Source organism: Mustela nivalis (assembly GCF_964662115.1).
Source record: "Mustela nivalis genome assembly, chromosome: 1".
NCBI classification, from domain to species: Eukaryota; Metazoa; Chordata; class Mammalia; order Carnivora; family Mustelidae; genus Mustela; species Mustela nivalis.
Window position 1 is genome coordinate 66,433,971 of NC_139020.1, and position 17,447 is coordinate 66,451,417.

Here is a 17,447-nt window from a genome sequence, read left to right on the forward strand (position 1 = left end):
CATCCTTCCTTTCTCAAGTGTCTGTTTTATGTACACTCCTGAGGCATATCACCCTGGGTTAATCCCCTTACTCTCTCTGCATGATGTCAGAGGACAAAGGAAGGAAAAGACTGCTGGGGCATTGCTTAAGGGAGAGTCTGGTGATGTCCAAAGGTCAATCTATCTCAAGTTACCTCCTAAGCTGTACAGTATTCTGTCCTCTGGGACTGGTAGAAAGACCCATAGGTAATAATTGGTCATGGGTATTCAAATTTGGAGAATCGAGGTAAATAAACTTCTTTTCCATATAAAGATATATAACCCTGCCTAAGAGCCAAAGGATTTTTTAATATAATCAAAATTGCTAGCCTGAATTTTATATGTTAAAATTTCATGAAGTGTTCAATTTCAAAAGAAAAAAAAAACATTTTCTAGTAAATGAGCCTAAGAAATAAGGAAATGGACATTGGGGAAGGTATGTGCTATGGTGAATACTGTGAAATGTGTAAGCCTGAGGATTCACAGACCTGTACCCCTGGGGAAAATAATACATTATATTTTAATAAAAATAATTTTTAAAAATAAGGTAATAGAATCAGATGGTATGATTTTTTTTCAGTTGAACTTCTTTCAATAAATGAAAATTACGAATTTTCTAAAATTTGCTTTTTAAAAAAAGATGTTAAGGGGGACTATATAGTATGGTAAAAGAATACTGGATTAGAAATTAGGAAACCTGAGTTCTGGTTCAGGCTCAGCCACTAATTTGCCATGTGATGTGCCCCAAGTCTCATCACTTTTCTGGATCTCCATTTTCTCATTAATAAAATGAAAAGATTTGATAAGTTGATGTCTTAGGCTCCTCTGAGACCTAACATTCTACAATGCCAAGTTATTGCAAATGATGAACTCATAAATCTACTGGTTTATTTATATTACTGCAATATTATGACACCATGATATAAATTATCATTATAAAACATTTACTGCCCATAAATGAATAATAACCATTTTAGAAAGAATTTCACTTTTTTTTTTGAATTTCACATTGTTTTTATAGGTACCTTCCTCTCACTGAAAGGTGCTGTGCTAACATTCTCCTGTATGGACCGAAATGGTGGATTAATGCAGCCGCCATATGAAGTTTGGAGGGATCCAAACAACGTAGATGAAAATGAAAAATCTTGGAGAAGGAAACTGGTCATGAACTGCCCCTCTCCATCCCAAGAAATAGGAGATCATCAGTATACAATAATCTGCTCAGAGAAACAAGCCAAAGTCTTCTCACTGCCTTCTCAGACTTGTCTTTATGTTCATAACATCACCGAGACATCTTTTATACTGCAAGCAGATGTGGTGGTCATGTGTAACAGTGCCTGCTTGGCATGCTTTTGTGCCAATGGGCATATCATGATAATGAGGTACTTGCCTTCTTTATAAATTATCTGGTAATCACAAAAATGTGACCAAGGTACAGTTCTGAAAAGTATGTGTAATGTGCAATCAAGAAGCAACATGAGATTATTGCTTCATTATATTTGTGAATGATTTGTTTGAAATTTAAGGAGACTATGAGGTTTTTATTTTTTACTTTTTGCTTTTGCTAAAAATGCTTTGTATTATGAATGAAATATGTATTTTCATTGATTTCGAGGAATCTAAGGAATGAGTAATTTTTCTAGTCATTCACACATTCATTCACAAGCATTTACTGAATAATGTTATCTCCCAGATATTATGCTAGGCATAAAATATAAAAGTGAATAAACTACAAGGAAAAGAAATGAACTTCCTTTACTCTTTTATAGTCCACACAAGAACTTTACATATAGAGTTAAATTTGGTCCTTATAATTTCTATAGGACATAGGAAAACAAAGTATTATTTGCATTCTCTATTTTACATATGTTAATAAATTAAAGCTCAAATTTGCCTGAGGTTGCAAGTCTAAGAAAATAAGAATAGCACTGAACAGTATTTTAAAAGACATCACTGCAACTGAAATATAATATTGTGTAAGTTTAAGGTGTACAACATGATAATTTGATATATGTATATATTGTGAAATTACTACCACAATAACATTAGTTAAAACATCCATCACCTCACAGTTACCACTTTTTTGTGTGTGGTGAGAACTTTTAAGATCTATTTTTCTAGCAACTATTTACGTACTGTATACAATACAGTATGGCTAACTGTAAGTCATCATGTATATTAGAACACCAGAATTTAAAAATCTTAATAATATGTATCAGTTGCGAAATTTTATTATACTGTTAGTAAATTAAAATTCATGAGACACAAAATTAATTACATAATGATTTTATAAGTTCAAAAAACACTTAATAAATGTAATCTATGTAGAAGTCACTATCATTTGTTTTAATAACTCACCTGGTTCCAAAAATCGCTGAGACAGTTAAGCATTATACTATATCTTTGAAGGATACAAAAGCTAGTAAAAACATAATCCTAGTCCTTAAAAAGCTTACTATCAAATTGGGGGAGATAAGACAGATACACAAGTAATTATAACACAAAAAAATACATATTCCAGCAGAAGAAATATAGGGTAAAATCTTCTAGACACAAACTAAGTCCTCAGAATTCATAGTCATGAGATAGTATATGTTATTAAAAGGAGATGTTGGAAAGAAAGTAACCTGAAGAAGTAGATTGGGGTAAGTTATTGAGGACTTTAGTGGGAGGCTAAAGAGTTTGATATTAATCAGTGAGCAGCTAACCTTTCTAGTTATACATTAGGAAATAATACAGAGAGCTTGAAATGGTCTTCTGAACTAAAGTGTTAGCTATATAAAAAGCAAGGTAGAAACAGATGTGAGGGATAATTGAGGGAAACTTGCTGAATGTAAAATGGATTGTGAAAGGTAATGGAGATTATTTTATCTTGGGATTAGAAGAGAATTTAAAGGTTAAAAATTTTTTATGAACTTGAATAACAGTAATGCCATTAGAAGGTAGGAAACTCATGAAAATTTGGAAAAGCTGATAATGAGAAGTTTGAGAATGAATGCCTTAAATTTGAGGTGTTTTTAAGCCATCCCACAGAACTTTTGCAAGCAATTTCAGGTGTGGACTCTAAAAAAATATAGAATATCCAGCTTTGGAAGTCATCCATGTAAATGCATTAGTGGAAGTTACAGGAGTGAATGAGATCATCAAAGAAGATAGTATAAAAAGAAAGGAGAAATAGACTGATCTGGGAACAAAAACTTAAGGATATCTCTACATTCATGTAGTAGAAAAGAGACAAAATCCAGCAGAGGATAATGAGAAGTCATCAGAGATACAGGAAAAAGATGAGAATAACTTCATCAAAGGATAGAAGAGTATCCAAACAAAAGAAAGAAGACCACCAAAACAATGGTCAAAAGGTAGTCAGATATAGCAGAGAGCCAAATAATTTGGGTAGAAGAAAAAACATTAGGCCAGGCAACTAAAGGGTACTAGTGATCCTTGAGATGGCAAATCTTGGGAGCATGGTAGAGACAAAAGTAAATTTTCAATGGAACTAGAGGCAGTGGTATAGATCAGGAGTTGACAAACTACCACCCACAGACTATATCTATCTTGCCCTTCCCCTAATCTGATATTGTATAGCCTGCAAGGTAAGAATAGATTTTAAATTTTAAAACATTGAAAAAAATAAGATAATATTTCATAATATGTGAAAAATATATGAAATTCAAATTTCAATGTCCATAAATAAAGGGATTTTTGGAACCCAGCCACACCCATTTGCTTACATAATGTCTGGCTGCTTTTGGATAAAAAGGTAGAGTTGAGTAGATGTAAGAGAGACCCAGTGATCTGCAAAGCCTACAATATTTACAAGCTGGCACTTTAATAAAAGTTTGCCAACCCCCAGTATAGATTATTGTTTCAGGAAATTTTTTGGTTAAAAAAAGTGATGAGAAACAAGAAAGTTGTTCAAGAGCAAGACTAGGTTTTCAAGAGTGTTTTTACTGTTTTATTTTCTTTAATAGGGGAGACATGAGTATATTTGTAATCCAAAGAAAAGTAGTTAAAGTTTAAAAAAAAATAAAAACAATCATTTACTGTCTTCTCATTCTCTTAGATATTTCTGGTTCTTTCTCTTCTTATCTGGTTTCTTTTTCTCAAACTGTTTTTTGGTTATTTGTCATGGAAATCATTCCAGTCTTGTTTGAAAATGATGACTTAACTCCTAGAATGCCTTAGTTTCAAGGGGAAAAAAAATGTATATCACACATATCCTTTTGTCCCCTAAGCTCCCATTTAGTCACTCCAAATTTTTATTTTAAATTAAAAGACATTAAACTATTGTCACATTTGAGATTTTTGGCTTGATAGTGATTACCTTATTTTGCAAAATTTTAGTGTGTCTTGTTTTCTCAAGTGATTTGGGGTATATCTGAAAATTTATTTCCATTTAAATAAATATGTGCTACCAGTGACACTTTGAGGAGGGAAATTTCTTGAGAAACGACAAACAATAGTTTAAAAACCAATAGGAGTCATAGCAACAGGAGAGTTATTATTTTCCTAGATCTTCCCAAATCCTATCAGAAATGAACTTTACTGAGTCCATTCTCAAGTCCTACTTTTCTGATAGTTGGCGGGTAGCTAATGATTATCTATATGCTAATGTACCCAGACCTAGAAAATAGTAGAAAGTGATACTAGAAGCTTATTTATAAATGAGTTCTCAGACTGGGCTGTGACAGTCATATTTAGTGAGAATCATTGTTAGTTTTGTGAACTATTTCCTTATAAAATGTCCCCTGCACAGAAAAAAAATCTATTTTTCAGCTTTAAAATCACTTAGTTCCATGCTTGCTTAGACAACACATATAATAAAATTTAGTTCCTAGTCTTTTGCAATTGAATTACTCCCTAAAATAATTATACCATTTTTGTTTTCGTGGCTTACCTTTATTATGCTACATAAATAATGTAGTTTATCAGAAAAGTCTATTGGCATCCCTTCCCCATTGCTACCCATTTATTTGACTGAATCTATCATGGAAGTCTGTTTAATGGGGTTTGTTTTAGACTCATATCTTAGAGACCTTAATTACTTGAAATGCTGTAACATATAAGTCCTTTAGAGAACACCTCAGTTCACCCAAAACACATATCAACTGCTCAATAACCATATATGCTTAATGGCTACCATATTGAATGATTTGGTGCTAGAAACTCATGGAAAGCTTATTCCAATTGCACAGATTTCAGGTCCCTTTTTATATTATGAAGTTTGAAGGCTTAACTTGTAATTACAAACTACTTTCATAAGAGAAAGCAGTACTTTTTTTTCAAGGTACTAGTTTTATTATCTGGGATAATTTAAAATTATTATACACATCAAAATCAGTTTCATGAATTCAAAGTTTGAAATTTAATGACAAGTTTGCAGATTTTTCCCCTGTTGGCATTAGAGGTGTGGTCTAAAAGCAGTGAGATTAATTTTCTTTAGTATTTTGCAAAACTGGCTCATGGCAGCATCCAAGGGGACATTCTAATAAGTATTTAAGCAAAATCATGGGCTACAACATTAGGATAAGACTATAGCCATTTGGTAAAACACTTGACATGAGTGATATTCCTTTGGCTATGCAAGTTCTGATTTATTATCTGTAATTTATTCTCATTCCCATATAACCTCAAGCATGATTATTTATTAATTGCTGGGCAAAGTGTACTTGATCCATTCCACATGTCCATTAGTGCATAACTTCCTCAGACTCGGGAGTTTTGCCTAGAAGGGAGATGGTAGGCCAATTATGTAGCCAGCCATTTCTAGCTATGGTGTTTTTGCCATAACCAAAGACTATAGCCATATTGTAGGAATTTGTGAAATGTTGCAAAATATATCCTGAAATTTCTGGCCACTACCATTAATCCAACCTTCAAGGATATCTGCTAAATATCTGTGTGGATTAAGATAAAGAACTGGGCCCAAGATTTTTTGTATATATGTGATTTTATATGAGTCTAGTTTTTTTGTTTTTTGTTTTTTTACCATTGAGACTTCAAGAGAATAAAAAAAAAAACCATAAAATAGTGGTATAAAAATAATTTTTTATGTAAGAGTCTGCACATTTTACACAGAAATTATCTTCTAACAACTTGAATATGAAATGTGGATTTGCTTTTTTCCATTCAGCCTACCTAGTCTTCGCCCAATGTTGGATGTTAATTATTTGCCACTGACAGACATGAGGATAGCACGGACATTTTGTTTTACCAATGAAGGCCAGGCATTATACCTCGTCTCTCCTACTGAAATTCAGCGTTTAACATACAGCCAAGAGATGTGTGATAATCTACAGGTAGGTCAGGCACATTTATGAAAACATTGGACATGGTTGTAAAAAGAGAATGAGAGAGATATCTAAAATCTAAAATATTACTGGGCCAGGCAAAAAACATGCCTTCCCTAGAATATGTTTTGAATATATGTTCATCATTATGATCCTGTCAAGTTTAATGTGGGTCTAAAAAAAGGGAAAGTGAGAAAGAGAATGTGAAGATCATACACATTAATGGGTGATTTTTTGTTTGTTCATTTTATTATTATTTTTTTTTTTTTTGCCTATGGAGAATCCTCTGTAAGATTATAAACTCTCTCTCTCTCTCAAAAAAAAAAAAGAAGATTATAAACTCTTTCTTCTAAGGTGGGGAATATGCATGTACACACAAAAATTTTGCATACAATTTAGAGAGCTCATGGACTTTTTTTAAAGAAATCTAAATTTTAATTAAGAGCCATACAGAACAAATATACTTCCTATAGGTTATAAATGGGCATTTTTCTTTTATCATAGAAGTAAGCAGAGCCTTGAAACAGAATAAATATAAATGCCTATCTAACCTTGGATAACCAGCTACAAAATTTTAAAAGAACATCTTAGAGACTTAGTTGTTTCAACTCCCTTATTTTATAAAGAATAAAACTAAAACTCACCCATTTTAATACAGAGGTTGAAAGTATAAGCTCTGAACTATTTCAGTTGTATTTTGCCCACTTGTATAACTTTGGGCATTTTACTTAACACTCTGTATGCTCTATCTTGGAGCATCATTGAGAATTAAGTAAAAATGCTGAACACAGTGCCTAGAACTGAGTATATTTTAAAAATAATAATTATTATTATTCAACAAATACTTATTGAGTTGTTAACATACATACCTGGTATTTGGCATATGATAAAATACAGTGATAAAACAAGATACTACTCCCTACCCATTAATGTGAAGGGAGCTAAGTAATCAGACAACTACAGCACTTTGTGGAAGAGACTGCCTATATGTGGCTGTGTCAGCACTAGAGAGACATGGAAGAGGGGCCCCTAGGTTGATGGGACAGCAGGGATGGCTAGTTAGGAAGAGTTGTAAGGGCTGAGTAGTTGTTCATAAGAATGGATGGCTGAGAATGGAAAAAGAAATGATATTCCCAGCAGAGTAGTTGCGTGCAAAACCCCGGGGGGTGGTCAGGAAACTGCCAACAAAGTGCAGAATTAGTGAAAAGGATGAAGGGATAATGCTGGAGAATTATTCAAGAGCAGATCTTGGAGCACCTTATATGAGCCTAAGGAATCTGGCATTTATCCCAAGGGCAATAGGAAGTCATTAAAAAGGTTTAACAGATTGGTTTATGAAAACTAATATTCTGGTTGCATATGGTTTCGAGGAATGAGGGAGAACAATCAGGAGGGGTTGTTTTTTTTTAATAATTAAGGCCAAAAATGAGTGTCTTAAAATAAGGCAGCCAGCAGTGAGAATGGAGAAAAGTTGGCATATTCAATAGCTATATAGTGTAATCAATTGGATTGGAGGGTTCTTAGATGTAGCAGTGAGGGAAAGGAAGGAATTAATAATGATTCCTGGGTTTCTGGCTAAGTCAATACCGGTGCCATTTTCTAAATAGAAGGGATCCAGGAGGAAGAGCTCAGGTCTGGTGAGCAGAGGTGAGAGGAAGAGGATAAAGAATGTCAGGCTGCAGGTTCATAGACAAACTGATATTAGGTCACAGATCTACAGACTTTTGGCCAACATTTCTTCCTCCACACCAGTTGTTCTCAAATTTTAGTCTGCTTCAGAAAGGCATGGAGAGCACATTAAAAAAATATATAACCAGAACACATCTATGCAGATTCTGATTCAGTATGTGAGGAATGAAGCCCAAGCACCCGTATTTCTAACAAGGTATTTTTCCAGTCATTCTAAAACACATCAAAATACTGAAAACAGGGCCCCTGAGTGGCTGAGAGGGTTAAGCCTCTGCCTTCAGCTCTGGTCATGGTCTCAGGGTCCTGGGATAGAGCCCCACATCGGGCTCTCTGCTCAACAGGAGCCTGCTTCTTTCTCTCCCTCTGCCTGTCATTTCCTCTGTTTGTGCTCTCTCTTTCTGGCAAATAAATAAATAAAATCTTAAAAAAAAAAAAGTACTGAAAACAATTGTGTCTCACTATGCAGGAGCTATTTTGATTCCTTTGTCTTGAGCCATTTCCTAGTTATGTACTTCATACAAAAATAAATCCAAATGTTCTCCACATATTACCAAAGGCTTCCCTCTTCATAGGGGGGTCTGTGCTTGGTTCAGGGAAGGGGGTTAAGACAGGAAAGAAGCTATTGTAATTGAAAACATATCTGAAATCCAGATTGGGAGTAATTGATCAGGTGGAAATTAATCCTAAAATAAATATATTAGCTTCTCAATTTTTCTAACAGTAAAGGGGAGAAAAGAACAGGGCAGAAAAATGAAAATTTTCAGACTCCAGTTATTAGAGAAGGAAAGGAAACAGAGGTGGAGAAAGAAATGTCAGAAATAAAACTGGGAACAAAGCAAAAATTGCCAGGAAAATATATGGAAAGCAGACTATCTTTTCATTCTGTGCTTTAACGTAGTATAGTGTTATCTTTTTTCTATTGCTTTATTTTTAGTTATTCTAATGCTTTTTTGTTTGAATTTGATACAGGACATGCTAGGAGATTTGTTTACTCCCATAGAGACACCAGAAGCTCAAAACAGAGGCTTCCTCAAGGGGCTGTTTGGTGGCAGTGGACAAACATTTGACCGAGAAGAGCTCTGTGAGTAAACTCCTGATTATGAAACTGTACCACAGAAGACCCATTTCTCTGTGTGTGTGTGTGTGTGTGTGTGTGTCTAACTTAATGTAATGGGTGGTTTCAAATTCTAGACTACGGTGTGTTTTTTTTTTCTGCTTCTATACCATGAAAATTATTTTTTTTTCCAAACATGAATAAAATCAGTTGCTTTATATTAGGAAATAGTTCAACAAAAAAACAGTACATGCAGTTCAAACAAATAATGAGTAAGCTAATAAATACATCATTTGCAAATAGATCATACCTGCAAGGCAAGGTGAAGGTAGTTGCTAAATTTTGGAAAAAATGTTTATGAATTCTCCTGCCTTTAACGACTGCTGGGAAGCAGATTCTTTATTCAGAACACAAAGTTTACCAATGCTACAGAATGAATTAAAATTCTTCCAGTGAAACTCTGATGAATAATCAAAAAAGAGTAGAAAGACACTAGAAAACATTGTCAGAAAGAACGTATTTCCCAGAATATCTCAACCCTATTTGGTCCTGCAGATCAAAATTCCTTTTCTCTTGAAATTTTAACAAGGAAAAGATCTAGATGCCTCCATATGATGGACTACTAATCAGCCATAAAAAGAAATGAAATTTGATACATGCTACAACAGGGATGAACCTTGAAGACATCATGCTAAATTAAAGAAGGAAATAAGGCCACATATTGTATGATTCCATTTATATGAAATGTGCAGAATAGGCAAATCCATAGAGACAGAAAGTAGATTAGTGGTTGCCAAGCACTGGGACAAGTTGGGAGGGGGAGTGACTGCTAATGGGCACAGAGTTTTATTTTGGATTAATGAAAATGTTTTAAAATTAGATAGATAAAATTTGCACAGCTCTGTCAGCACACTAAAACCACCGAGTTATACACTTTGTATAAAGTATGTGAATTATAGCTCAATTAGACTCTTTAAAAAAAAAAACTTTTGATATTATTTCTAATATTACATCCTTGAGAATGCTCACTAAATTTCTACCAAGATAGCTGTAATTCAATAAAAACTTCCAAAAAAATTATTGAAATTAAACTGAAATTTGTAAATGATAGGAAATTTTTATTCTTTTATAAAGTAACAAAATTACAACATATGTATATTAACGTCCATCATGCACACCCTGCTCTCTAGTATTTACTACCCCCCACACACGCCTATCTTAAAACAGGAACAACAACTGAGGCCTACAAAGGATGACAGCAAGATGAAGAGAGATGTTAAGAATGAAGACTTGGGCAGAAATTTAAACAAATGAACAGACCTAAGTTTGGAACAGACCCTGATATGGGTTAAATATGAGATCACATATATTGTGAGCATCCCAATTCAGCAATGTCAAGAAATGCAATGCCATAGAAGAAATGCAATGCCATATTGCATGGAATCCACATACATATACACAAAAACAGGCAGTAAAAATACGGTTACTTCACAGTATCAGACTCCTTCACAGACATTTTTGTGGGTAAAAGCCAGCACCTCCAAACATACATCCATGATAGGACCAAATATGTCTCTCTCTCTCTCTCAATGAGAATTATGACAGAATTTAAGGTAAGTGTTTTGGTGATAAACTTCATCCTAATTACTTGAATTACTGACAATATGTCTTAAATTGCTATGGCTTGAATCCCCAGTTGGGGAAGCTTCAGCGGGAAGAGCATCTCGCAGCCTTGCACAGCACATTCCCGGACCAGGTGGTATAGAAGGGATGAAAGGTGCTGCCGGAGGGGTGATGGGAGAACTGACACGCGCTCGGATCGCACTTGATGAGAGAGGACAGAGGCTAGGAGAGCTGGAGGAGAAGACTGCAGGCATGATGACCAGTGCAGAAGCATTTTCCAAACATGCACATGAGGTAAATGGCTTAATATAGGCATCTCCATACAATAATAACTTGAAACACTGGGCCTTGCACAAGAAAGCCCAGAGATACCACTGTAAATAATCCTGTGTGAGAGCCAGAGTAATCTGGATCTTGTTATAAGTATTATGATTCCCCCAGTATTTGGGAGAAAAATGTTTTAAAATACTATATTAATATTTCTTTACCTTAGGAGATAATCTAAAAAAAAATTATTCATTGGTTCGGATATATTGGGTTTATATTATGCATCTGCTACTAAAAATGTGCTTAGGTATATTACATGATCCTCCCCGCTCAACCAAAAAAGGTGGGAGGGGTACTAGTAGCTGGAACCCACACACTCCTTTTTGCTTCAGTCATTAAAAATCAGTTGAGTCTTTACAGATTGATTATTTTTAAAAAATCTTTTCATATGTACTTTATTTCAAAAAAATAATGGAAATTTTATAAATTTTGAGATTTAGATCTGCATGATTGGTTCAATATGAGCTTGCTTTGATTAGTACTTTTAAAGATTTTTAAAAAACATTTTATTGACTATTTTTTCTTGCAGTTAATGCTGAAATATAAGGATAAGAAATGGTACCAATTCTAAACTTCTAAAGAAGCTGTGACTGCTTTGAGAAACCATTATTCAGGGAAACAAAATTTATTCCCAGCATCACTATTCAACTTGCTAGAAGCCAGTTTCTTCTACAAAATGTTCCATTACAGTCTATCTGAAGTTATCATAAGGGAAATTTATTAGAGACACTGTACAACCCAAAGGCTGAAACCCTGGTTAAAATCCCAAGACATGGCTGAATCTGCCTTTTCCTAACGTGGAATGGAGCTATCATTTTGGCATGTTGTTTGCTAAGGATTTACATTTAGGAACTATGGGGAGTCCTTCTGATTTGAAAACCTGTACAAACAAAAGCATTAATGCACTTAATGAAAAAAAAATCTTTGCATGATAAATTAACATCTTAAGAGGAAAAGAAAAAAAAGCATGTTGTGACAGAAGAAAAAAAAAGATTATGACAAACTATTTTTATAAATTGGGCCACACCTGACAATTTAAAAAATCTGTATTAGAAGATATCAGTGTATTTCAAGTACATTTGCCATACCCAACAGAAAAAGAAAAGAAAACTAGAGTTTTCTTTTCATCTGTAACTTTCATTATACTAGCACATTATTGAATTCTTATGGGAAGTCTGATTGTTTGTCTCTCCATACTATTTTACATCATCACCATTATGAGTCATACATAATTGAGTATTGCCAGGATAGTAAGTCATTCCTAACAGCTATTTCCATTTGTCACCTTCAGAACAAGTGGCTATTTTTTAGTCATAAACCATGCAGGGTTGGGTCACAAGCCTGGCTTGTGCTCTGTAGGGGAGTTGATGATTAAGTTTGGGGAAACTAGACTACAGAAACAGTGCAGTTATCTTTGAGAACTGATTTCACACACTCTGATTTCAGTTTCTAAAGGCATATATTTTTAATGCTCCATTTGTATCTTTGTCTGCCAATCACACAGTATATTACTGTTCCAGCCCAGTAGTGTCTTCAATCCAAAGGTGCTCTTGCAGCCTGACACTCACAGACCAAACTGGTCATTCTCTTTAGTATGATTCAGTAAAACCTCAGTAAATGTTTTGGGAAAGGGATTCTGATTTATTACATTTCTGATTAACAAGGGCTTTCATTAGTAAATACTTTTTAGTTCAATACTTATTATTGAAAATCTTTGTAAAATGTGGTATTTTTGCTATCTCGGCCTTAGTCACCATTATGGGCAACAAAAATACAGAGAGAGTTTAATGATACAAAATGAATAATTTTGTCACTCATTAGGCTAAATGATATAAGCCACAAATTATGTCAATAGATACCAAACACCTATTCCTTGTTCAAAACACTTTAAAAAGTGAAGTAAGGAATACCCTTAATATGATAAAAGTTACCTGTCATAACAGCGAACTCTAGAGACAAAAGTAAATAAATAAAGACACCTGCTATTATTATTTAACATGATTCTAGAAGCTAAAAGTCATAGAAAATGAATATTTGCAGGTTCTAGGACCCATCCTGTAATATGTTGTTCCTTCGAAGAGAATTAAAAAAAAAAAAAAATGTGTGTGACTTAATGAATTTTGATTTTCCAGGTCTTACTAGATATATTTTTGTGTTTCCTAAGAATTCACCATTTTTTTCTGAAGTCCAGGTTATTTTAGTATCCTAAAATAGTATTTAGTTCTTTTTTTTTTAGATTTTTTAATTCTTAGTGTATTTTTTTTGAAGTTGCACTTCCTTTAAATGTTCCCAGTAATTTTGAGAAGAGCAAAGATGATAAAGTAGGAAATATATATCAGGAAAGCATTTCTTAGAGTCCTTGAATTCTCCTAATTTCTCAAAAAAAAGCTTCTCCATGAATCTCACCACTCCTGAGAACAGCTTTAGAGTAACCAAACCTGATTTGAAAATACAAACATCACATATAAAATTATGCAGTAAAAATATTAAAGAAACCTGGGATCAAAATTTAGAACACAATGGAACCCAAATTATAGTACACTATTTATACCTCAGTTTTAAGAACCCAGTATTCTGATTTTCTGTACAAATACTCTATCATTTCTATAATTCAAAGAAAAGCTTAAAACGTTTAGAGAAAAATATTTTTTTAGTGGCATCAACTTCAATAACTATCTCTGAAGCCCTCCATAAGATTTGATTTAATTTGTTCTACATTTTGTTAATAGTTCACTATTAATAGAAAATTCTTTTTTATGGGGGACTGCCCTTTACACTGCAGAATGTTTGGCAACATCATTGGCCTCTATCTTCTAGATGCCAGCAGCAAGCCCAGAAGAAAACCAAAAATATCTCCAACCATTGCGAAAATTGCTCCCAGTTGAGAGCCACTCTTCTACATTATTTAAGAACAGATTAAATGTGAATATATATGTCCTGCATAAAATTAAATTATCACAAATACACAGTACCTTAAGAAGATAAATTATTATACCCAAAATTACACATGTGGTTCATATGCAATAAAATCCTATTTTGGAGAAAGTTTATGCAAATCAGTGGAAAATAACAATTACAGAATATTTTAAAGCATACAGAGAAAAACACCAAAAACAACATAGCATTTCACAGAAGCACTTAAAACTCTGGCTCTAAAGAATAGATCAAATGCTTAGAATTAGCATATCAAGTGGAAGTAAACAGGTGCTTCTGAAATGCTTGAAAAGAATAAATTTTTTTAAGTAGTTTAAATATGTCTTTCAGTGTTGTTTTTAAAGACCCTTTCTTAACGTAAGGTAACTTCATCTCCTGAACTCCTGATAGTGGAATACAAATTAATGAGGTTTTACTGTATCAGAATTATTTTTATAATTCAAAGAGATAGCAATAACAAGAATCTAATGTGGATGTGATTTTTCTCTTTAAACATTTCTATTCTGTTGCACTGACCTTAGCATGCTTGTGCATGCGCAAACACCAACACAACCACCACCACCACCTTATCATCATCATCTTTGGAAAATTAGTACTGTTTGTTGATCCATGTAATTCTTTACATCTCTCTTCTCTATGAGTGTCTTGCCTCTATCTTGGAACAAAAGAAAAATACTCCTAGTAACTTGGATAATGATAGAGAAGATGAGCCTTTGTTATCAAAATTATATTATATCTACTATGGTGACATCAGAAGATAAGGCTTGTAAACCACAGTCTCCAAGCTGACTCTATCTCCCTATGACTCCCTCAGGAGATAAGCCCTTCCTATATGTTCCATAAGAAAATGGGTCTTTGCACTCTATTTACCAAAATGAAGCTAGAAGTATTTGTTTTCCTGATTCTAATAATGTGAGCAATAATCCCTACCATGAAATTATCCATTAACCTTGGTGTTTGGAGGGAAGGATGATTATGATTTATTTTAATTCCCTACAAAAGTAGTATTACTGACTTTGCTTCCTATACTTGAGACTCAGACCTAGTGCCCCAATCACTATCAGGGTCATCTAACTTTGGAAGAACGGTGATAGAACTGAGAGAGATGTTGTCTGATAATTTCGTCATAAAGATAATTTTTCAAATCTTTTATATAGCCTTGGAGTGATTCTCAAGTTAATAAATCAGAATCCAGATTTCTATTCCTCAAAGATCTTAAGGAATTATAAAAGGAAAAAGTTTGCTGTTGGAGTCCCTTTTTATGTGACCTCTGTGTCCAGTTTTAAATACACCATCTATATGTTATCTACATCAAGGGATCTCCAGGGCTTAGAGAAAGAAAAAGAGAGAGAGAGAGAGATTATGCCTAAGGTTAGTTGAAGAGGATGAAGATGAGCTCTTTTAAATACTTGGTTTAAAATGTTTGGAAGAGGGGGAAAATGAAAAACGTTTAGAAAAGTAAGCTAAAAATCCTCTCTTTGGTTTAGGATCATTGGGACAACCCAGGAGAATATCTATGATTATAGTCTGGCTCTACAGAAAGACATTATAACTTGACTACTTTCTTTGAGAGGGCAATGCCAAAAGGACTCAGACATTTCTATCAGGCTTTGCTCTTTGCATCAGGAGAAAAGTAGTAGCCTTCACAGCTTCCTTACCTTTGTCTTCTGTAACACCAACCTCATTACTGGCTACATACTAATTCAAATACACTCTGTTCCAGGTGCCAGAGATACTTGTCAACAAGTTATGCTTTCTGGATGGCACCATTTCAGGGAGTATGGTTGTTGTGTAGCAAGTTTAGTGTACATATTTGCCTATAACATAGCTCTAAAGGGATACAATGCAGAAGATAATGTCTGACTTTGGAAAGTACGAGGAAGTGCCAATTTGGTGCAAGAGGATTGGGATGGGGAGGGACACAGAAACCAGAGTTAAGTGGAAGAGGTTTTGATGAGAAACCAGAGGCATAGCTGGCTGCTTTGATTTATATATTTATGTAGGGAACTGATTCTCAATCTTGGCTGTACATGTGAATCACCTAAGGAACTTTTAAAATCCCAATTATATCAAAATCTCATGGAGTGGGAACCAAACATTATTATTTTTGAAAGCCCCCAATATGGTTCCAGTGTCAACCAATGCTGATAAACACAGCTTTATGGCTGATTAAGGAAGACACATTTGTCTACCTTGGCTGGTATCCAAGCCCCACTTCTGAGGAGTTGTGGAAGGCAAGATGCAAGAGATACAGTGTTGTCTGGATTGAGAATTATTGTGTTGTAACCCAAAACAAATGTTCTGTGCAAATTTCTGACCAGGCAGTGCCCCATTGACTTATAATAATTCTGTCTTTGTGGTTTTCTCCCATATGACTTCGCCATTATTCCAATTCAAACATCTAGGTTTTGATTGTCTTATACATGTGACATCACAAGACACCAGAAGAAATATAAGAAACTCAACAGCATGTAAAGCTAAGTAGAAAACTAATACTTAATAGTTGGATAGTGGAAATTAAAATAAGCATTTATTAAATCAGGCCCAAATTTATTATTCATTCTTCATTTGGAGGAAACATGGGTACTAGGTACCTGTTCTGCCATAGTATATTTTATTGGACTTAATCTTAGCAAGAAGGAAGAACAGCAGTTCCTTTTTGATTGTTGTCTTAGCTCCCAGGGCCACTTGGATTTTTTTTCTTAGCTATTGGATATGTGTTTAAAGGAGGAAGAGGGTCTGTAACTCATTATCTGGCCTCCAGCACCCTGAGAGACTGTTTTCACCTTCAAAAAGGAAGAGTCTGCCTATCCAAGGCAATAATCCTCAATGAGAAAATGTGAGAGTTCTCTCCTCTCTTACTGCTCCCCTCTGGTATTGGCCTGTGCTTCTCAGCTGCAAAGCCAGAAAATAAACTAGGTGGTGGTCATGGACAAGTATACACAGAATCAAAATCTCTAATAACCTGTAATTTTTAGTACTTAATTATGTGATGTTTTATTCTAGGAAATAAGAAACAGATGACATCATTGATGTATCTTTCTTTCATCTTCAGAATTTTTGCATCTTTTCAGAAAATGACAAATTACTATTTTTCTGTTGCACTCAGCAATTGTGACTATACTTAAAATTCTTGTAGTCTGTAGAGATATCAATAAAATTGTATATGTTTGTACATAGATGCTCTTATGTTATGATGTCATGCACCACTAAACATTTTACCAAGATTAAAGATGGGCAGAGGGAAGATTTTCATCTGCAACACTATGAACCATGGTTTTGAAAGTATACTTGTTTTTAAAAGGCAGAGAGGTGGGTGGGGGAATGATGTACATCACATTTGTCTGAACTAAAAAACAGAAAGGACTAAACACAAGTTCTCTAGAATCACAGATTTTGCTAGAGTATATTCTCCAGATTTCAAACTGGGGAGTTGTGAAACTTTTTTATGGATGTTTTTACAGACAATTTTTGAGCATGTTGATTGATTAGACCTTTGGTGAATTACAAGT

At 34.2% G+C, this 17,447-nt stretch overlaps 1 protein-coding gene across 7 annotated transcripts in view; it reads left to right on the forward strand.

Moving 5' to 3' along the window:
- The window catches only part of STXBP5L (syntaxin binding protein 5L), a 451,491-nt gene extending 434,381 nt beyond the window's left edge, over window positions 1–17,110 (forward strand). For all 7 annotated transcript variants that reach the window (XM_082711856.1, XM_082711861.1, XM_082711860.1 and 4 more), the window contains 5 exons: window positions 1,040–1,400; window positions 6,152–6,317; window positions 8,967–9,078; window positions 10,748–10,968; window positions 11,531–17,110. In XM_082711856.1, coding sequence (XP_082567982.1) covers window positions 1,040–1,400; window positions 6,152–6,317; window positions 8,967–9,078; window positions 10,748–10,968; window positions 11,531–11,572 — 902 coding nt within the window. In that variant the 3' untranslated portion in view covers window positions 11,573–17,110. The remainder of the gene's footprint in view (window positions 1–1,039; window positions 1,401–6,151; window positions 6,318–8,966; window positions 9,079–10,747; window positions 10,969–11,530) is intronic.
- The last annotated feature ends 337 nt before the right edge of the window (window positions 17,111–17,447 follow it).